This window comes from Rattus norvegicus, chromosome 18 (genome assembly GCF_036323735.1).
Source record: "Rattus norvegicus strain BN/NHsdMcwi chromosome 18, GRCr8, whole genome shotgun sequence".
Taxonomy (NCBI): Eukaryota; Metazoa; Chordata; class Mammalia; order Rodentia; family Muridae; genus Rattus; species Rattus norvegicus.
In genome coordinates, this window is record NC_086036.1 from 73,645,345 (window position 1) to 73,667,933 (window position 22,589).

General features: G+C 45.1%; 1 protein-coding gene across 3 annotated transcripts in view; it reads left to right on the forward strand.

Annotated features, from left to right (window-relative positions):
- The window catches only part of Pstpip2 (proline-serine-threonine phosphatase-interacting protein 2), an 86,140-nt gene that overhangs the window by 59,616 nt on the left and 3,935 nt on the right, over positions 1 to 22,589 (forward strand). For 2 of the 3 annotated variants that reach the window (XM_039096774.2, NM_001271281.1), the window contains 9 exons: positions 6,561 to 6,623; positions 14,590 to 14,688; positions 16,061 to 16,106; positions 16,261 to 16,340; positions 17,662 to 17,760; positions 18,570 to 18,666; positions 19,482 to 19,563; positions 20,196 to 20,230; positions 21,826 to 21,886. In XM_039096774.2, coding sequence (XP_038952702.1) covers positions 6,561 to 6,623; positions 14,590 to 14,688; positions 16,061 to 16,106; positions 16,261 to 16,340; positions 17,662 to 17,760; positions 18,570 to 18,666; positions 19,482 to 19,563; positions 20,196 to 20,230; positions 21,826 to 21,875 — 651 coding nt within the window. In that variant the 3' untranslated portion in view covers positions 21,876 to 21,886. The remainder of the gene's footprint in view (positions 1 to 6,560; positions 6,624 to 14,589; positions 14,689 to 16,060; positions 16,107 to 16,260; positions 16,341 to 17,661; positions 17,761 to 18,569; positions 18,667 to 19,481; positions 19,564 to 20,195; positions 20,231 to 21,825; positions 21,887 to 22,589) is intronic. The other variant, XR_005496027.2, reaches the window with a different exon arrangement.

The following is a 22,589-nucleotide window of genomic DNA, read 5'->3' on the forward strand; positions in this document are numbered from 1 at the left end:
TCTTCACAGCAGCTCTGGAGAGGATTGCTATTTTGTGTGTGTGATTGTTTGCCTGCGTGTGTGTGTGTGTGCGCGCCGCGTGGATACCTGGTGCCTTTGGAACCGGAAGAGGGCATCAAATACGTTGGAACTGGAGTCACAGACTGTCGTGAGCCTCAAGTGGGTGCTCAGAGCTGAACCTGGGTCTTCTACAAGAGCAGCCAATGGTGTCAACTGCTCTGGCAACCACAGGACCTTTTCTTTCTCTCTCTTTCTTTCTCTCTCTCTCTCTCTCTCTCTCTCTCTCTCTTTCTTTCTTTCTTTTTTGGCTTTTCGAGACAGAGTTTCTCTGTGTATCCCAGAATTCATTCTGTCGACCAGGCTGGCTTCAAATTAAGAGATCCACCATTTTATTTTTTTTGTCTCCCAAGTGTTAGAATCAAAGGTGTAAATGTTTGATGACTTAGAGGAATCCAGAAATAAATCCAAGTTTATGTTATAATGTTATTTAGACCAGAGCAGCCACAATTTTGATTATTTTGTTCTTGAACAACCTGTTCATGCAGGTTTTAGCCAGTTGGAGCCCTCCCGAGAATGAATGTCTTTCAAGTCTGGAAGGCTGACACCAAGGATTTCTCTCCAGGTCTCTGTGGACACTGGGGACGCGTCATCCTTCCCAGAGGTCCCTGTGACATGCTTGCTGTGTCCTAGCCTTTGACTTTAGCCGATGTTGTTTTTACAGTCTGTGCCCACAGCCAGTGTTGAGGCTGACTCCTGCCCTAACTGGTCAAGCTGAGCAGCGTTGCCTGTCCAGTTGGAATCTGGGTTGCTCTGGCTTTGCCCACAGTAACTTAAGGGCCTCCCTGACTTTTATGTCCGCCATAATTTCACGAGCTGCTTTTTTCCTTTGTTGTCTCGAGAAGCCTCAGCTGGCCTCCCACTCACCATCTAGCCGAGTCTCCTGCTTCCCCCCTCACGAGGGCCAGGACTACAGACACGTGCTGCCATGCCCAGTTTAAGAGCTGCTGGTTGCAGAGCACCACCTCTTCCTGTTTCTCAGCCAGTGCTTGCACAACGTCTCTTACAGTGAAGGAAGGACAGACCCAGGCGGCCTTTCACACGTTCTCTCAAGCTGTGCACCACACCTGAGGTCGCATCTCTCCCAGACACTTATTCCAAGTGGAATTGTCACGTGTGCTATACTCAGTGGATAGCACGTCCTCTTGTCTGACATTGCCTGGTCTGTCATCTCTTTTAGGAAAGTATAGGTTGTTTTGGTTTTGTTTTGAGATGGGGTCCCCCTGTATAGCCCTGGCTGCCCTGTAACTCTTATATCTTCAGGCCTCTAATTCATGGAGATGCTTCTGTCTTCCTTGTGCTGGGATTAAAGGTGTGCCCAACACCAGGCTTTTTAAAAGTTACTTAAAAAATATATATATGTATATCTTCAGACACACCAGAAGAGGGCATCAGATCTCAATATGGTTGTGAGCCACCATGTGGTTGCTGGGATTTGAACTCAGGACCTCTGGAAGAGCAGTCAGTGCTCTTAACCACTTAGCCATAAACGTTACTTTTTATTTATCGATTTTAAATATGATTTTAACTGAAATAAAATTATATCACTCCCCCACCCCTTTTCCCTCCAGCCTCTCTTAGCGGCCCACTTCGGAGCCCTTCATTGTCCCCTAGCCACAAAGAGTTATTTTTAAATTTTTTTTTTCCTTTTTCTTTTTTTCGGAGCTGGGGACCGAACCCAGGGCCTTGTGCTTCCTAGGCAAGCGCTCTACCACTGAGCTAAATCCCCAACCCCATTTAAAAAATTTTTAATTATGTTGTACATGTGCATCCCTGTGTGAATTTGTGTACTTGTGTGCAGGTGCCCATGGAGGTGTTTGTGAACGTCCTGACGAGTGTGTTGGAGACAAACTTGGCTCCCCTAAACTGCTAGTTCTCTTCAGCCCTGATGTGACAATTTTTGTTTCTTTTATTTTCTTTCTCTTTCTTTCTTTCTCTCTTTCTTTCTTTCTTTCTTTCTTTCTTTCTTTCTTTTCTTTTCTTTTCTATTTTAGAGACAGGGTTGTTTTTGTTTTTGTTTTCAGAGCTGGGGACCAAACCCAGGGCCTTGTGCTTGCTAGGCAAGCGCTCTACCACTGAGCTAAATCCCCAACCCTGAGGCAGGGTTCTTTACATAGCCCTGTCTGTCCTGGCACTCACAGAGATCTATCTGTCTCTGCCTCTTGAGTGCTGGAACTAAAGGCACGTGCCACCACACCTGACTGAAATGACAGCAAACTAACTTGGAATTTGGGAAGATGGCTCAGCAGTTGAGGGATTACTGCCACTGCAGGGGACCGGAGTTCATTTCTCAGCATCCATGGTAGACAGCTCACTTGTGACTCAGATCCAGGGGCCTGCGATCCTTCTGGTCTCCACGGCACCTGCATTTACACGCACGTCCTCACACATAGGCAGGCAGGCTGGTCCCTGTGAATCCAAAAACAAGTCTGGTTCCAAGTCAGTGTGAGTCACCCCATGCGCCGACCTTGTCTCAAAAAAGGATGGGGAGAAAAAAAATAATTAAAGAATTGAGGAGATGGCATGTCTTGTGTGGAAACAGTAAAAACTCAAGAAATGTGATACCTAAGTCAACTGGGCTCTGCGTAGATGTCTCTCCACTGAGGGAAGGGTTCCTTCACGTGGTCAGGTGTGCTGAGTGCCCTGGCTCTAGTGGGGAAACCCGCTGGCTCTGCATGGCTTCTGGAACATTCCCAAAATGTTACCTAGATCCCAGCGTTGGAGTCAGAGCAGCAGTGGAGAGCAGCAAGTGCTCAGTTCCAGCTCCATTTGCAGCAGGAGACACTTTCAAAACATTGAAAAGTCCAAAGTTTACTAAGAAATGGTAGTTATGTGTTTCACAATGAGCTCGGGGTGACTTGGAGTAACTTTTTTTTTTTTTTAAAGAATCTATTTTAGGGGAAAAAATGTGCCAATGCTAACTTCCCTTTTAAGAATTGTCACACTGCATGCTCTGGCCTTCCACTTCTTGGAAATGGAGCCATTTCCACTTCTCAAAGGCCCCAGTCGGTGCTCACATTTCTTGTCTTTCTTTCTTTTTCTCTCATGATGTTGGTCGATCCAGGATCTTGGTTCTGCTAGGCAGGTAATGTGTCGTGCTTTAGCTGTGACTCCACACCTAGTTTACTGATTTACTTTTAAAAAAAAAAAACCAACAAACTTTAAAGTAGAGTGCTTTCTGCCTTTAAAAATATTTTTCTTTTAGATTTAAAAAAAAATAGTTATCTTTAACCAGGTTTGGCGGTACAAGCTTTTAATCCCAGCCATTGGGAGTCAGCAGCAGGCAGATCTCTGTGAGTTCAAGCCGGGTCTGGTCTGCAGAGTGAGTTCCAGGACAGCCAGGGCTACACAGTGACACTCTGTCTCAAAAACAAAACAAAACAATGTTTCTCTTACATCCATTAGTGTTTTATCTGTGTATGCCTGCATGCATGTGTCTGGTGCCTGTGGAGGTTAGAGGGAGATTCCCTCGGACAGGAGCTGCAGATGCTATGAGCCACCATGTGTGGACTGGAACGGAACCCAGATGCTCTGCAAGAGCACGGAGTGTTCTTAATTGCTGAATCATCATTCTAGTCCTGTTTTCTGATCTCTGTGACTCGTGTGTGTGTGTGTGTGTGTGTGTGTGTGTGTGTGTGTGTGTGTCTTGCACATGTGCATGCACAAACCTGCATCTGATGTATATGTGTACGTGCCACGGTGCATATATGAAAATCAGAGGACAACTTGCAAGAGGCAGTTCTCTCCTCCCACTGTGTGGGCGCTGCAGATTGAATTCACATTATCAAGCTTGGCAGCGAGTGTCTTTATCTACTGAAACGTTTTATTGGTTCTCATTATTTTTTTTTTTTTTTAGTAAACTGGGGCCTGGGAGATGTGGGTAGGATGGCTGGTTAGATGTTTGTAGCTGCTCCCTTCTACACATAGTGTTTTCTTGAGGATGAGCCCCCAAGGCGGACATGTTATCCTTCTACTAAGCACAGCACATAGTCAGGCAGACTGATGTGACATAAAATCAGGTTAAAATATGAGAGTCTTGCACAGTGTGGGGGGGAAGGAATGTCCCATCTGAACATCTGGTAGGGACACACGACTTCATTTGGGGTTGGTTGGTGAAGCTCCTGGAGGAAATCATCCTTATGGTAAAGCCAGTAGTTAGAGGTCACTGCTGAGGTAATGAGAGGCAAACCTCTCATTCCTGGGGGTGGGCAGGGCACGGAGGTAGTCCTCGGACCTCATTCTTAGTAATCCACCTCAGAATTACTTGGGTCTTTCTCAAATCTCTTATTCCTTTCCCCCTTCTTCCTTCTTTGACCTTGTAGATGACATAGTTGAGTTTTTTTTGCATCCTCTTTGCTATCAATAATAAAACGCATTCATATTAGATTTGGTCTGAGTAGAAAACCCAAGTCCTGGATGAATATCCTCCACCCCTACCCCCAAAACACCTTGAAGAGAATTTGGACTCACGGAGGTCAAAGTGAGCATGGACAGAAGATGACTTAGGTCAAGGTTTCTTAGCAGGTAGAGATGGACCTGACATGCACCCACTAACTCTGAGTGGTCTGAAGCAGTGTACATCACCCCAGCGACTGGAAATTGCCCCTATCTCCTTAGAGTCAATGGATGCCTTCTAGGATCTTGACAACTTTCAAATGCTGGCGTGCCTGTGAAGGCAGAGGGGGATTGTGGGAAGTGTAAGTCACTCAGCACTCAGAAGTGTCCAAAGTAGATGCTGTATAGAACTGAGGGATAAGGAGACACATTGGGCTGTCAATGATAAACTGGTGTCGGCAATCAACTACACACATAGCGACGTGTGTATTTGGATTAGAAGAGTCACGGTAAAGCCAACACTCCTAACTGATCTGCTCAAGGAGCCTCAGAAAACCAGCTGGAATTATTAAAGGAGCGAAGCTAACTCATGCTGCCAGAGCCACCTAGTAAGAGCCTCAGCTCCCCAGCTGCTGTGGCCAGGATCTGTCGTGGGGCTCGTGTTCATGTGGGACTCACGTTGGAGCCTGTCTGCATAGCCTTCCTCCTCAGCAGAAGAATAGCTACTTCCTGCTATCTCTCTTTCAGAGAAAGCTAGAAGGTGAATTCTGGGATCCTTGAAGCTCCCCTGATGGAATTTCACTCATCCCATTGAAGTGAGGCCACTCCAAGTATTTCATCCAAATACCTTGAAAAGCCACCCACGCTTGTCTGTTGTGGTAATTCGTGTGCCACCTCCTTCCAGCAACGCCAGCTCTCTTATCTGCTGACTGTCTTAGTTGCTTTCCCACTGTGGTGCAGACACCACGAACAAAGCAACTAATGGAAGAAAAAGTTTATTGTTGCTTACAGCTTTACAGGGTGATCTCCGACTTCATGGCAGGGAACATGGCGACAGATAGACAGGCATGGCACTGGAGCAGAAGCTGAATGGTTACTGTTGAGATAACAACCATGAGGCCGGGGTTGGGGATTTAGCTCAGTGGTAGAGCGCTTGCCTAGGAAGCGCAAGGCCCTTGGTTCGGTCCCCAGCTCCGAAAAAAAGAACCAAAAAAAAAAAAAAAAAAAAAACCAACCATGAGGCCAAGAGAAAGCTAGCTGGGAATGGTGTGGGCTCAAAACCTGCTCCCAGCAACACACCTCCTCCAAACAAGGCCACGCCTCCTAATCCTTCCCAAACAGTTCCACTAGCAGGAGGGGTGGGGGGAAACCAAGCATTTAAATATGTGAGCCTATGGGCGGGTATCCTCATTCACACCTCCCTACATCATCAGGAAAATGGAGATGTAGCACTTACACGGAAGAGATACAGTGAACGTGAAACTGTTGCAGGCGGCAGCGCTGGATAATGGGGGATCTTTATCATAAGTAATCTATAGTATTAACTTGACTAACAAATGTCCAGCTGTCACAACTGCAATGAAGACAATGTGCTCAAGGGAGATACATAGAGTTTAGCTTGATGGGTTGAATGAGGCAGGGGATCCTAGAACAGTTTCTGTTAACAGTGCTACAAATACCTCTGTCATCGTCACCTCTCCACCCCTCCTATCCCCGCTGCAACTTGCTCAAAAAGCATTTGTCACTGAGGGGACACAGAGTGGAGGATGAGTTCCTATTTTGCCTGTGCTGACATAGCTTCTAGACTAAAGACTCTTTTAAAATGCAAATGGTATTTTCACAAAAATTTAAAATTCCCTCTTGAAATCAAAGTTCTTTGATTCTAGGTTCACAGAGGAAAGCACCCGTGGTGACCAGCAAGTTCCTGGTCAGGTCTTGAGTATTCAGGGCCTGCCGTGTGAGTGCCCAGGTTAAATGACTAGCCGTCATTGGCTGGCTATGGGTTCTCAGGCAGAGTTTAGCTCTGTTCTGTACTTGGGAGGTGGGGTTAATAAATGGCACATCTGGCTTCCGAGTGCTGTGAGGACTAAGCTGAAAAACCCACATTGAAGCTGCTGTTAGCAGTAAGTTACGGTTTTTATCGACAGTGCCTGTGTTCTCATTTACAGACAGAAACCATCATGGATGCTGCCCACAAACAGAGGAACTCGCAGTTCAAGAAAGCCATGGACGTAAGTTACGCCTGCCGCTGCTGTCATTGTAATTGTCACATTATCTGAGAGTCTGTGGTATGCATGAGTATGTCCCTACTCAAGTGGCGTTTCGACTATGTCATCTATCGGGACAGCATTAAGGAAAACACTTGGCTCTCCCTCCTGTTCCTTAAGGCCTCAGGAAGCCTGAAGATGGGAGAGTAGGTGCAACAGTGCTTGGTTTCCAATTAGCTGGTGCAGAACTCTGTCCTCTGGCATGGCTGCCTTCTAAGTCGGAGTGGCTGTGGCTATCAACATCCCTGGCAAGAGTGGACCCAGTAACATTCCCTCCTGCAGGAGAGGGAGGTTCACAGGGCAGAAAAATGAATATTCATGGGTGTCTAAGGGCTTCACAAAGCCATGTTTTCAACTAGGACACAAGGAAAGAGGTAGCTCTGGGGAGGGGCAGACTCTTTTTCTGTGGTATAGTTACCTATATGTTGTCCCTGCTTCTATAGGCGACCCTTCACCCTTGTTCCTATAAATATCTCCAGTCAAACTCACTAGTTCACCTAGCTAGAGTTGGGTGGAATCATCTCTTTGTCTGTGTTGGTGCCTGATGGGGGGGGGGTGAGTAGATGGTTATCTCTGCTGGAGAAGTTAACATGACACCTGGAAAAAAAAATAAAACAAGTCCAGTTAAATATTTTAGGCTGTGATACAAAAATCATGTGACACACATAGACACACAAATGTACACACACAAACATACACAGATGCACAGGCACAGACACATACAGAGACACACACATAGAGACACACACACACATAGATATACACACACACTCTCCTATCTATCTATCTATCTATCTATCTATCTATCTATCTATCCATCCATCCATCCATCCATCCATCCATCCATCCATCTATCTATCTATCTATCTATCTATCTATCTATCTATCTATCTATCCATCTATCTATCTATCTATTCATATATACATACAGACACGTACACTATTTATTTGTATTTGAACTTTTCCCCCCATGGCATTTCTGATTCTTGTCTGTTGCTCATTTTACTGAATGACCCTTTTGTGTTTTAAGATATCTGGAAATTAAAAAAAAACCGTTTCCTTTGATTTATTTATATTAACTAATTTAATTAATTTCCTTTAATTCGTTAACAATGCCTGCCAAGCTAGAGATAAGTCAATGTGGCTCCTGTCTGAGATTTTCATGGGTCTGTTAGTGCCTGAGACAACAGAATCTTCTCTTAGGACACACGTTGCTGTGTACATAGATGACGTGTGATTCGTGTTTGATCCCTGGTCCACACGGAGGAAGGAGAGGAATGACTCCCACGTTTCCTCTCTGCAGCGTGGCATGCATTCCCTGTCCACAAGCACCTGTAACTCCAGCATACACTCAAAAATAATTTTTAAAGAGGATTTTGATTTCTCTATAAATCTTTATCAAGCTATTTTTATTTTATGTGTGTGAGTATTTTTTCCTGGGCATAAGTAGACGACTATGGGCAAGAAGACCAGAAGAGGATGTTGGGGGTCCCAAAGCTGGAGTTACAGGTGGTCGATTATGAGCTGCTGTGGGGGAGCTGGGACTCAAACCTGGGTCCTCTGAAGAGCACCAGCGTTCTGACCACTGAGAAACCTCTCTAGGTTTTCTCCATAAATACTGAAAAAGGTGTGTGTGTGTGTGAAAGAGAGAGAGAGAGAGAGAGAGAGAGAGAGAGAGAGAGAGAGAGAATGCATAGCTGTCCTCTATGCATGCAGTACACGTGTGAAAGTCAGAGGACAACTTCTACAATGTGGGTCTCAGGGATCCAACTGAGGTCGTCAGGCTTGGTGGTGTGAGCTCTCAGCTCTCTCCGTAATTCCTTTTTCTCTGCTTTGTTTCTTGGGGTGAAATACACAGGCCACAAGACATCCATTTGAGAAAAAACACACTTGTCTGGCTCTGCTCACTATGATCTCCAGCTCCACTCGTTTTCCTGCACACGACACAATCGTATTCCTCCTCAGAGTTGAGAAAGCTCGTCTGTAATGCCGTTTAGAGTTGAGAAAGCTCGTCTGTAATGCTGTCCTGGTTTTAGGTCTTCATTTGGATTGACTGATGGGTCAGGGACGGTGGGACTGTGCTTTCACAGTTCCTTCCCTTCAGCCTCACTGCCCTTCTCCCTTTTGTTCTCATTGTCCTAGCAAGGAATCTATGTCACTCAGATTGTTTTTTCTTTGAGATAAGATGTCCTTGTTTTAAGATATTTCCTTTATCTTCTGCTCAGTCATATGCCTTGGGTGCTTTTAGGATTCTTTACCCTTGGAGTTTAGTTACCACTAATCTGTAGGTTATATCTTTTTTTTTTTTTTAAAGTTGGAATCTCCCCAGTTACGATGTCCTCGAGTGTATTTTTAGCCCGTCTTCTCTCCCAGGATTCCAAGTCCATGAGTGCTGGCTTGCTTCTCTTTGTACAAAAGGTCCCAGAGGCTCGGTTACATTCTCTCAGCCTTTTCTCTGTCTTCAGTGATGGTTACCTATGCTTGCCAGTGTGATGGGATTAAAAATACCAAGGACGGTATTAATAACATTCACTTCCGGAGTTTTTCTGTGAAGGTCATTCCCCAGAGGCTGAATTAAGGATTCATGGTGACACCATCCTGCAGTCTGGGCTGAGTCTGAATAAAAAACCATAAAGAGCGTTTCCCATTCTCTGCTTCTGGTCCAATGCACTGAGCTGTGAGGGGTGCTAGGCTCTGTTGCCATGGACTCTACTCTGTTGCCATGGACTCTACTCCATTGCCTCGGACTCCGCCTGACCCTCTGCCATGATGAACTGTGACCCAAAGTAAACCCTTCCTCCCACTCGCTGCCTTTGGGTCTCCACCATGAGGGAATACCAAAACCACTCTTGACCACGCTAGGCGATGTTTACTCCTTGCTGCTTGTTTAGGCCTCACCTCCTCTCTCCTTCACGGGGCTTCTGCGTTTCTAAGCTACTTTTCCGTTCTGAGAATTTCCTCTTCGGCTCTTTTAATCTTCTATTTCTTTGCTTAGCTTTTCTGTAGCTTTGCCGTGCTGCTTTGCTTCAGATCGTTTGGGTGCGTGGCTATAGAATGGCAGTCAGGTCATTCGAACATCTATCGGGATCTGCTGGTTGCTTTTGTCCATCCCATGTGATTATTATTATTTTTTTTTGTTTGGGCGATACTCAATTGATTCGGTATGTTTACGGTATCATTAGAAAAGCGTTGGATTATTTAAGTCATGTTTTTCTGGTTTCCTGTGATTGCGCTCCAGCACAAGGTGGGGCAAGAGCCTTATTTCTGCTATCTGGGGATAAGAGTTCAACTTCCCCTCTGGCCACACCAGAAGCTCTGACTTCGCACTGCTCCCACCCAGGATGGGTGGGGCCTGATTACTATCATGTAGGTCAAGCTCAGGTTCCCCACGTGGTGTCCACTGCTACTTCTTGGAAGAAGAGACACTGAAGTTCCTGTCCCTCAGGACCACTGAAGTGATGTCCCTCAGCAAGGCAGCTGGTGTCTCGTGTAGCCTGGTAAACAGATAACCTTGAACTCCTCACCCAGGTGGCCTCTCCCCGGCAGGTGCTGGTTCTTTACCTTTCAATAATTTTTTAAAAAAATATTGAGTTGTTTTTTTTAATATGGTTTATAAATATGACCCAAAAGATTCCAACAATATTATGCTAAGAATCTAAGACTTTACCTTCAGGAATCATCCAGAAAACAGAACAAAGGCGTGAACGTGTTCACTAGCTATAATAATGAGAACTATAGCAGTTTAGTGACTGACAAAGAGAGAAAGGCTATGTATAGTGGGTAGCCTTTAAAATCCAGTTAGAGCCATGCCTGGTGGCTCATGCCTTAAATCCCAGCACTTGGGAGGTAGAGGCAGGTGGATCTCTATGATTTCAAGGTCAGCCTGGTCTATACAACAAGTTCCAGGTTAGCCCAGGCTACATAGAGAGTCCATCTCTCTAAAGAACAAGAACAATAACAACCAGTCATAAAGACCAGCTAGACGGCCCAGCGGTTAAGAGTGGATGTTCTTGCAGAGGGTTTGTGTTCAGTCCCTGGGGCCCATAACTGCCTGTAACTCAGGGTATTTGATGCCCTCTGACCTCCACAAGCACTGCCCTTGAGGTCCTTGTGCTCACCTGCACACCATGCAGAGACACAGAGTTCAAAATAAAACTAAAATGAAACGATCTATAAAAATATATAGTTGGGGGGGCTGGGGATTTAGCTCAGTGGTAGAGCGCTTACCTAGGAAGCGCAAGGCCCTGGGTTTGGTCCCCAGCTCCGAAAAAAAAGAACCAAAAAAAAAAAATATAGTTGGGAAGAATATATTGCAACATGGAAAAAACTACTTATAATTTAGTAAACAATAAAAGAGAAAAATGAGTAATTTAATGACATTAAAATTCAAGACACCTTTTAGTAACAATAGTATACTCTATACATATTCCAGTATTTATTTCCTGCATGTGTGTCCATGCACATGTAGGAGTCAAGAACAACCAGCAAGGATGGGGTCTCTCATTCCACATGTGGGTCAGGGATTGAACTCGGGTTGTCAAGCCTTTACCACCTGGGCCATCTTGTGACCCTACTTTTATGATACACAAACGGGGGTGGACATTTGTGGCTCGGATACCATCGAGCTGCTTAGTCTTTCTAATGCACGCTGCACTTTTACAAATCAGTTAAAAGGGCTGGGGCTCAGGTCCAGTTGCAGGCCACATGAGATCCAGGGTCAATCCCTAGGACTAAAGGGTCAACGATATTCCTGGTAGATTGCAAAATATAAGTGTTTGGAAGCTTTCATGCATTATTTGTAGGGTTAAAAGACACGATTGTCACAGTTTCGTTGTATAAAATAACTTGAGATAACTATTTTGTATCAGCTTGAAAAAACAAAATAAAAGGTAGTCAATGGATAAACAGGTAGAAGACATAGAAGATGAATTAAGTGCCGCTTTAGTAATGAGAGGACAAAAACAGGTTGTAAATAAGATAATAAACTAGTGTCTTAACTGGGGCCGTTCTTGCTATGGTAAAACACCATGACCAAAGCTTGTTGAAGTTGAAAGGGGTTTTTTGGCTTACACTTCCCCACCCCTGTTCATTATTGAAAGAAGTCAGGTCAGAAACTCAAACAGTGCCAGGGTTGGCACCACTCACAATGGGCTGCGCCCTCCTCCATTAATCACTCATCAAGAAAATGCCTTACAGCCAGATCTTACAGAGGCATCTCCTCAAGGGAGCCTGTGTCAAGCTGACATCAAGTTAGCCAGCACAACTAACATCTTAGTGTGAGTACTGAGAAAGATAAAATGCGCTGGCTGTATTTGGTGTTGGTAGGGAAATGTAGACTTTCAAATTATTTCTGGGAGAATTAAGCGGGACTGCCATTTTAGAGAAAGTCTGATATACATGCCTTTAAAAATTGATTATTTTGTATTTATCTTCCTTTCATTACACACAGTACTGTGCACAGAGCATGGTGTGCATGTGGAGATCAAAGGAAAGTTTCCAGGAGTTAGGTCTCTCTTTCCACTAGGTTCCAAGAATCAAACTCCATTTGTTTGGTTTGCACAAGTGCCTTTCCCTACTGAGGCATCTTGCCAGCCCGGCTATACATAGTTTTGGCAGATAATTACACATCTATGCATTGATCCTGTACCCTCCGGCCGCCGGTGCTTCCCGAGGCGGCCGTCGGGATGGTGTGTCGAGAGCCCCCTCTGGGTGCCCGTGGGGCCCCGGCCCGAGCGCCTGGCTTGCTGGCCCTCTGGTGATACATTGTGTCTAAAGAAAAGGAAACTGATAAAGTTTTAGGTATAGAAATAGCATATACTATATGCTAAAACATTATAGCACAGAGTATAATATATTTTGTAGCTGTGTTCATGCATAAGATGAATTAACTATGTATATGTGATTTATAGCCATTAAAATTGTCATAAGCTGGGTAGAGTGGCACATCCCTTTAATCCTTACACATGGGAGACAGAGGCAGGAGGATCTCTGTGTGTGGGAGGCCAGCCTGGTCTACAGAGTGAATTGCAGGTCAGCCAGGACTATATAGAAAGACCAGTGTCATAAAAATTAACCAATCAACTAACAAGAAAACAAAACGAAACCAAATCCAGTATGGTGGTCCATATATGTAATCCCAGCAACTCAGGAGTCAGAGCCAGTAGGGTCATGAGTTCGAGGCCAGCCTGGTTTGCATAGGGAGTCCAAAGGCAGCCTGAACTTCATAGTGAGACCGTGTCTCAGAAAACCAAGGGCTTAGATGTGCCAATTGTGGAGTTGCTCCCCTAGCAGTGCAGGGGTCTAAGGTCCATCCTCAGAACCACAAAAACAAAAGTGGTCATGCTCAGCAGAGAGAAATGGCTTCGAGATACTTTGTAAAAAGGAATTGTTACATGGGTCTCTTGGAATGATTGTCATGTGTTCTTATAATTACGAAAACCAGGAACTTACTGTTTCCACACATAGAACGTTATGTGATAACCATTTAACACATAGCCTGCCGTTGAAGCCTGTGAAAAGCTAACTCTAATTTAATTATGGAAACTTAACTATGAGAACTATAGGGAAGTATGTATAACAGGGACACTGTCTGTCTCTTCAAAGGAGCCATCATCCTTTGGAGATCATCGACTATTGAATTTTATGAGTTTTATGGGTTTAATTTCACGTCAACGTGTACTAGTTGTCAAAGTACAGTTTATATTTTATCTTGTTTTCATATGCCTTTGAAGATAAATGTATCCTATATGTATAATATAAGAATCTTTCCTTTATAGGTGGGGAATCAAAGACACAGAGATACTAAGTAATTTATTTTAAAACATCATAGATAATGGGGAGGCTAGGATTTGAACCTCTGCACTCTGGTTCTCACACTTGATCCCTGTTTAATGGGCAACCACAGAGAAAGCAAACTAAGGAAAGACTTGTGTTTTTGACTGGGAGCTTAACCTGTAGTGTCTGAGCCATGTCTCCAGTTAGAACAGGACATCTTTATTTTTGGTCAAATATAACTGTCATATTTATTTATTCACCAGAATAAAGTTAGTCATAGCTTTATTAGAGTCTATGAAGTAATCCCATAAATATTAGAGTTTATGAAGTGATCCCATAATCCGGGTTGTAAAACTGACATAAGATAAGCCATTGGCTACTTTAAACTCTGTAAAACAGAAGTCTTTAAAAAAGAAACTTGGGGCCAGGCGCGGTGGTGCATGCCTTTAATCCCAGCACTTGGGAGGAAGAGGCAGGCAGATTTCTGTGAGTCCCAGGCTAGCCTGGACTACAAGGTGAGCCCAGGACAGCCAGAGCTCTGTTACACAGAGAAACCTTGTCTCCAAACAAACAAACTAAACCAAACAAACACGAACATACTCAAGTGAATGGAATGATGGCATTGGTGTGCAATCCCCGCCCCCATGCATGGCAGCGGCTGGAGACTCTAGAAAGCTGTTGCCTGTTTAGAATGAGAAGTTGGGCTCCTGTGACCAGGTGTGCGCATAGATTCTGAGGATTCCGGGTGTTACATAAATGTCGAGTTACACATCTTAGAAGTTATATACATGGGTTGGATACGATCGTATTGTACTGTATAATTAGGTCAAGGATAAAGAGAAATTATAAAAACCAGTCATAGACATGTCAAATCACATTTCTTAGTCATTAGAGCTCATGTGCGTCCAGGCAGAAATGGCAGCTTTTTATTCTCTTTGTCTGGGGACCACTCCACGAATAGTTTGGAAAAGGGTGAGAACTGGGGTGGCTGCTCAAAGGCACTGATGCAGGAACCTTTCCTCTGAGAGCCTGATGTCCAGCAGAGACTCCAGCACCAATCAGAGCTCGGTTGGTGGGCGTGGCTGGCGTGGGGTCTGGGTCAGCCTTTCAGACCTTACACCCTGCTCACCTGTTCCCATCCTCTGTTTACACAAAGGCCAAGAAGAATTACGAGCAGAAGTGCCGGGACAAGGATGAGGCAGAGCAGGCTGTCCACCGCAGTGCCAATATGGCCAACCAACGTCAACAGGAAAAGGTACGCAGCACGGCCCAGAACCGGAAGAGTCAGAGATTCCCTCATGTCAGCTTAAAGCCAGCTCAGGGTCGGATGTACATGCAGGACACTCTAGTTTTCAGAAGGCCGAGGCCCGAGAGACATGAGTTTAGTGCCAGTCTGGGCAGCACAGTGAAAACCCATCCCACAAAACAAAACCAAAAAGCTTAAATTATTAAAAAAAAAAACCAAACAAACGAAAACAAACAAAATAAAAAACCTTATATCCCAAGTCTCTGAGAAATAGCTTCTTTAGTTCTAGTCTTCAGAACAAGAAAAAGCTGTAACATTTTGAGGTTGGGCAAAGCACCCTAGAGGCTCACTATTAGGAAACTGGAATTTTCGGGAGACTTGATTTTCTTTTGTTTTTTTTTTATTATTTCTTATTTTTTAATGTCTTCAAAACTTAGCTCCTACATTCTTTATTGACTGCTGCTTCTTGAGGGCAAGAATTATACATCTAATAATACAACTGGAATAACAATATTAATAAATTTCTTTTTTTTTTTTTTTTTTGGAGCTGGGGACCGAACCCAGGGCCTTGCGCTTGCTAGGCAAGTGCTCTACTGCTGAGCTAAATCCCCAACCCCAATATTAATAAATTAAATGATAAATTCAATAACATGGCCGCAGTGATGGCTTAGCAGTTAAGAGTACTGACTGCTCTTGCAGAGGACCTGAGTTCGATTCCCAGCACCGACATGGCAGTTCACAAACATCTATAATCCCAGTCCCCCGGTGTACAATGCCCTCTTTGACCTCTGGAGGAACCAAGCAAGAATGTAGTACACAGACATACATGGAAGCAAAACACTCATACATACACAAAACAATAAAATAAAATTTAAAAATGAATTTAATAACATATAATCTGAATATAATATCCATAGCTTGAGGGCAAGAGACACATCTCTAGGAAGACATAGAATATCTGTTTTCTTTCTTTTTAAAAAAGATTTATTTATTATATATAAGTACACTGTAGCTGTCTTCAGACACACCAGAAGAGGGCATCAGATCCCATTACAGATGGTTGTGAGCCTCCATGTGGTTGCTGGGATTTGAACTCAGGACCTGTGGAAGAGCAGTCACTGAGTGCCCTGAACCACTAAGTTACCTCTCTAGCCCAGATATCTGTTTTCTGATGAGAAGCTTGAAGAATAGAGACTTGGTATTTTTCCTTTTCTTTTTTTTCGGAGCTGGGGATCGAACCCAGGGCCTTGCGCTTGCTAGGCAGAGATTTGCTTCTGAGGACTGAGGCCAGACCTTACCTCTCCATTGTTGCTTTTACCGGTGTTTGTTCGTGGAAGTGGGGTCAGCTTTCCTAATCTCTTTCTGGTTTTGGTCCTAACAGCTTTTCGTGAAACTGGCCACTTCGAAGACTGCAGTAGAGGACTCAGGTGAGAGGGGACATGCTCTGACAGATGGGGAGGCTTGGTTGGGGGCTGTTTACATTACTCTGAGTCTGTACGAGTAACAGGCACCAGAAAGGAACAGCTACAATGTAACAAGCCCGTCCAGATCCTCAATCTAGCTCCCCGTCCCCCACCACAGACAAAGCGTACATGCTGCACATCAACATGCTGGAGAAGGTCCGAGAAGACTGGCAGAGTGAACACATTAAGGCCTGCGAGGTAGGTGCCTGGGACCGGAAGCAGCTTGGGATGGGGCACGTCTTCCTTCTAGAACCCGAGAAGGGATTTAGCACATTGTGTTTCATTCAGTCACTGAGCATGAGGAGGGAGTTGGAAATGGAGCACTGAAGTAAAGAACGGAAGGGATCGGAATAATTTCCTCTCGTCTTCATCTTTTCGCTTCCTCCCCATCCTGACCTCACTGTCCAGCTCAGTCCAGAGGTTTAGTCTAATATTTGGTTAGCCCAGACATGAGACGGCTACATCAGTTAATGGTAGGCTGAGCGTTGTAATTCCCTCCAGAGTCTTGCCTGTACTTGTTGGCCTCTCAGGAGAGTACACAGGCCTCCATTATTTTCAAGAGGAAACAAAAGATACAAGCTACAAAGTTCCTCAACTTTCTGACACCAGTTTTTAACAGTGTCCCAGTAGAATCAGCACTAACCAAGGACTGAGTAGAAGTGTGGATTCTCAGCCCACTCCAGGCCACTCCCAGGGTGGCAGCCAGTAGTCTCTGTGAATCATAGCCCTCCTTAAAGTGGAAAGAGGAGCTGAGCTGCTCCCTGCCCTGTCCAGGCAATGCTGTACAGCTGGCCCTTTCTCTACACCCTTGACACAGTCTCATCCCCTTTTGATCAGGAGCAAACTCACTTTTTCTGTCCTTGTGCCTATCTGTCTCCCCTGCCTCAGGCCTCTGTGTGTGTGTATCTCTGTGTGTCTCTATGTGTGTGTCTTGTGTAAGTCTCTGCATATGTATCAGTGTGTGAGTGTGTATATATATCTGTGTGTGTCTGTGTGCCTTTGTGTGTGTATCTGTGTGAGTCTGTGTCTGTGTGTTTCTGTATGTCTGTGTTTATGTGTGTGTGCCTGTGTGTCTGTGTGTCTCTGTGTGCCCCCCCCCCCCATGTCCTGGAAGTCAGGCTTAGGACTTCATACTTGTACATGTTGATCATTAAGATATGTCCCCAGTCCCAGCCATATTTTTTCCTGTATCAGGCTAAAGGTTACTTCTTTACACCTGCTTTCTCCTCTCTCAATATAGGCTAAGTTTGTTTAAGTCATAGACAGTCTAAAGATTTATTTATTTATTTTATGTATGTGAGTACACTGTTGCTTTCTTCAGACACACCAGGAGGGGGCTTTGGATCTCTCTCATTACAGATGGTTGTGAGCCACCATGTGGGTGCTGGGATTTGAACTCAGGACCTCTGGAAGAACAGTCAGTGCTCTTAACCGCCGAGCCATCTCTCCATCCCTATAGCCAGTCTAAATAGATGCCCCTTCTTGATATATGCCTGTACGTATACCTGTTTTTCTGTAGGTGTTCGAGGCCCAAGAATGTGAACGAATCAACTTCTTCCGAAATGCATTATGGTTACATGTGAACCAGCTGTCACAACAGTGTGTCACAAACGATGAAGTAAGTCAGAGGCACTCTCAGAATGTTGGGCTTCGCACGTTAGGATCATCAGAGCAGAAAGAATCATAAACGTTTCATAGTTCTCCCTCTCCCCACTCCCTGCTTCCACTGAGGTACAGAGAGATATCGACTCAAACATTGCTATTGCCTGTGTGGCTCCCGGTTCATTTTTACCACCGTGACGCTAATTAAGAAACAGAGTTAGGAGTAGAGAGCAGGTAATAAAACCCAGACCCAGTTGGATGTGTGGAAGACAGAAGAATGTGAATCCCAAAGAGTCCTCAGCGTAGAATGCTGTCACCCAGCCCTGTCAACCAAGCATCAGCAGACTTTGCCCGGGCTGGTTCATCCACTCCAGGGTGAGAATTTGCTACAGTATCATCATGGCGCTTAGCCAGAATTAACCTGTGCACAGTCATGGTAACTGGGCCCCCAGATAGCAAAGACACCAGACCAGGTTATCTTAGTCCTTGCTAGATCATTCATAAGAGACACTGACGTTAGAAGAAAGGTCAGATGTCCAGAAAAACTGTTGAACCGAAGGGAAGAACTTAGCCTCAGGGTAAGCACTTGTGTTAGCATCTGTGTTCGGCACTGGGACTTGGCCATGGGAATTAAACCATGGGACTTGGCATATAGTTTCTTAGTTCCAACAGTACTTAAAAAAAAAGTCTTGGGAATGTTTTTATTTTCAGAACAAAAGCTGGGAAACAGTCAACTGTTCGTGAAAGTTCCTCTCACATAGAGTGGAGCCGTAATATCATCAATAGATGTCTACATAAAGCTTCATCTTGCTTGTTTCCTATCAGATGTATGAGCAAGTCCGGAAGAGTTTAGAAACGTGCAGCATTGAGAAGGACATCCAGTATTTTGTGAACCAGCGGAAAACTGGACAGGTTCCCCCAGGTGACCCGGGCGGCATGGTGTGAGGGACGGTTACGTAGTAGTGTCAGCCTTTCTTGTCCTGTGATACAGGAACTGTCTCTATGACTTCTGCTGCTGTAACAAATACTCATATATATCAGCCTGTGAGAGAAAAGTTTATTTTGGCCGGTTTCCAAGGTTCCCGTACAACGGTTGAAGCTGTTACTTTTGAGGCTGTAGTGAGGCAGCACACTGTGGTAGAGTGGTGGAGCAGACTGTTCATTTTACAGCCAGGATGTGAAAGAGGAAGAGACCAGGGCATGCCTCCAATGAGGCATTCTGATGTGGTCATACTGTGTGATACTTCTTAAACGTTCTATCACCTTCCTTTGCTGCTAAGCTGGGGACAGAGTCTCTAATACACATGGGCTCTTGGGGACCATTCTAGATCTCCCTACCTTTTTCCTTCTCTCCCTTGCTTTCCTTTTCCCTCTGTCCCTCCTTCCCCTATGCTCCCCTTTCCTCCTTTCCCCTCCCCTCACCTCTCCTCTATTTTTTCCTTTCCTCTCCTCTCCTTTCCTTTCCTTTCCTTCCTCCCCCCACCCCCTTTCTTTCAAGACAGGGTCTCATGTATTCTAGGCTAGCCTTAAACTTGATATTTAACTGAGGATGGCACTGAATTCCAGATCTTTCTGCCTCCATCCCCCAAGGGACAGGCCCAGGGACAGGCACGTGCACCCCAGCCTGTCTTAGGTAGTGCCAGGCAATGAACCCAGGGCTCTAGGCATGCTAGGCAAGTGCTCTACCAACTGCGTGACAGCCCAGCCTTAATACGTTTCTGACGTCTTGTGTCTTAGCACCCATCATGTATGAGAATTTCTACTCCCCTCAGCGGAATGCAGCCCCACCAGCAAAGACTGCAGGGCCCCATCCGGCAAGGTAATAACGAGCTGCTTTTCATGTGAAGAAAAAAAATATTTTAATAAATGCCTGTACTATCAATGACCTAAGACATTGCCACCTATTTCTAATTGACCGGGTCCATTGCATGGAAAATGTGTTGCTCCTAATATAGAAAAGGGTCTGTAGGGGAAAGGAACTTCTGTTTCACACAGTGTCGGGGTTGGGGGTGGTGGGTAGGGGGTAGGGTCTCATCTCTTGAGCTGTCCATCTAGCCTTAGGAAGAGCAGAAAGTGTGTGGGAGAGAACAGAGCATACCATCAACAGGAAGGACCATTAGCTGACGTAACACTCATTGTGAGGTAGAGCTTTCTCTCACTGTATGTACGAAGATTTTGACATTCCGGGAGACCAGGAAATCTTCCTCCATCATCTGAGATGAATCCTGCTAGCAGGCCCTGGGCAGAGCTCTGCACTCTTTACTCCTGTGCGTCCTTACGCCCTCTGGGTTTCTGCAGGTCAGAGCTGCAAGTCCTTTGCCTCATCTGAGCCTTCTGCCTCTCTAGGATAGGAACCAGGTGATTACAGCATGATATGTCTGTAGCACGAAGTAGGGAGTTACGAAAATAATTAGAGCTCACCTGAAAGACTTTGATTTTCATCTCTTACAGGAGAGGACCTCTCCCAGTTCCTAAGCGTATACCAGGTATGCCACCGGGAAGAGCCTCTTGTGATTTTGAGGTCGGGTGTTCTTTAAGATTGACTAGCTACAATATGAAAATAACAGCCAGACATAGCCGCGCCCGTGGTGGCACATCCCTTTAATCCCTGCACCCAGGAGGCAGAGGCAGGTGGATCTCTGTGAGTTCGAGGCCAGCCTGGTCTACAGAGCAAGTTCCAGGACAGTCAGGGCTACACAGAGAAACTCTGTTTTGAAAAAAGCCAGCCGGCAAGCAAACAAACACCAAACCAAACCAAAAAAGAACCAGGTGTGTCAGACTTGTTGACCCTGAGACCTGGCTCTGTCAAAAATAGTATCAATGTTTCGAGTAAGGTTTTGAGTTTGCATTGGGCCATGGTCAAAGCTACCCCAAGCTGCATGTGGTCCATGGTGGCAGGCTGTCCGTGCCTGATAGGATTGAGTTCCTAAGAGATTGTATTGTATTTGGATCTCACTAGAAGGCTTTTCGTTTTGAGACAGGGACTCACTGGGCAGCCCTTATACTGATGCACACTGCCTGAAAGGAATTGTTTGCGGGTCATGTCCATCTCCCTTCTCCTCTGCAGTACCTCCAAGAGAACCACACACAGCAGCAGCGGTCTTTGCCCGTTGTGTTCCCTTGGTTAATTACCACGTCTTTGCAGAGGGACATTTTGTCTTTTACCCTCTCCTGCCCTTACCATAGTATTAGATGCCTAGCGGGTGCTTAACAATGAACCATTCCGGGCAAGAATGGTTGAAGTAGCTGTGTTCAAAGGGGACTCAGGGGGAGGGTCTACTTATGCTGATTTAGCCTCTCAGTAATAACTTAATGGCTGTTGAAAATTTTTGGGCCGGCAAGATGGCTCAGTGGGCAAAGGTGCTTGCCCTCAAGGTTGGCAGCCTAAATTAAGTGCCCGGCGCCCACATGGTGGAAGGAGAGGACTGACTCCCGTTCATTGTCTTTCGACTTCTGTATGTGTGTGTGCTGAACACATATACACAGATACACACTATAAACAAATACTAAAAAATTAAAAGGTAGCGGTCAGGATGATATGTTTATATGATATTTAACTTCGTTTTCATCCATTTTTTTTTTTTTTTGATGACGACTTTACTGTGGCTGCTCACGTGTAATGTGGGCGGGAACGAAAAAGAAGTCCTAACAGTGATTTCTGGAATGTTCTCAGGCTTGTAGTCAGGACTACTAAGCATAGGCCGTGGTGTCCACACTTGGTATTTTGATGTATTTAACCATTAGAAAGGGGCAGTTTCCTTGAAGTGGAACACTTTTGGTTTGAAAGGGGTGAAAGCACTGGTTCTCAGATATCCTAAGGCTGAGACCCTATAATACAGTTCCTCATGTCGTGGCGATTCCCCAACTGTAAGATTATTTTTGTTGCTACTTCATACCTATAACATTGCTATTATTATGAATTGTAATGTAAATATCTGATATCTGACCCTTGTGGGGGTCATGACCCCCACGTTGAGAACCACTGGGCTAAGGTGACCCCCCTCTGTTGAGAACCACTGGGCTAAGGTCTTAACAAGGAGAACGATCAGCTTAACTCTGTCCTGTGCCCTTCTCTCTGCAGATGACCCTGATTACTCTTTGGTTGAAGATTACAGTTTGCTCTATCAGTGACATCAGAGGTGGTAAGAGTCTTTAGTCTTCCTGGCATCCTGTTGCTCTCTGTTTGCATTTCAGGAGCCTCCAGATCTGAGCACCACCAAGGCCAGGTCTTGCATCAGGCTCCCTTCAGGCTTGCCTCTAGAGCCTGCAACTGCAGGCTGACTGGAAGGAAGCCTATTGGGGAGAGGACGCTTCCCCTTTCGTTTTCACAATTTTACAGCTCTCTAAACCTGCTCAGTCCTTTTTGTAGCTTTTATACAGCTACACGTGAGCATCTTTGGAAGCTCACACACACACACACACACACACACACACACACACATGCATGCACACACACTCATGCACACACATATACACACACAGCATACATGCATACACACATACACATACATGCACACATGCACACACAATATACATACACATGTACACACACATACACACACGTGCAACCACACACACACACACACGCACAGGCACAACATATGCACACATATATACACACATAAACACACATGCAAATGCACTATACACACACACACACACACACACACACACACACACACACTATTCTCAGTCTGTAAATGTGGTCCTTATTTCCTGAAGAGGAGAAGTCAGTGGAAACCCTGTAAATGCCATCACAGTCTCCAAACAGAAGGGGACCAGAGGGGTCATTATGTGCCAGGTCACAGGTTGTCATCTGAACTAGAAAAACACAAGGATTCTTGG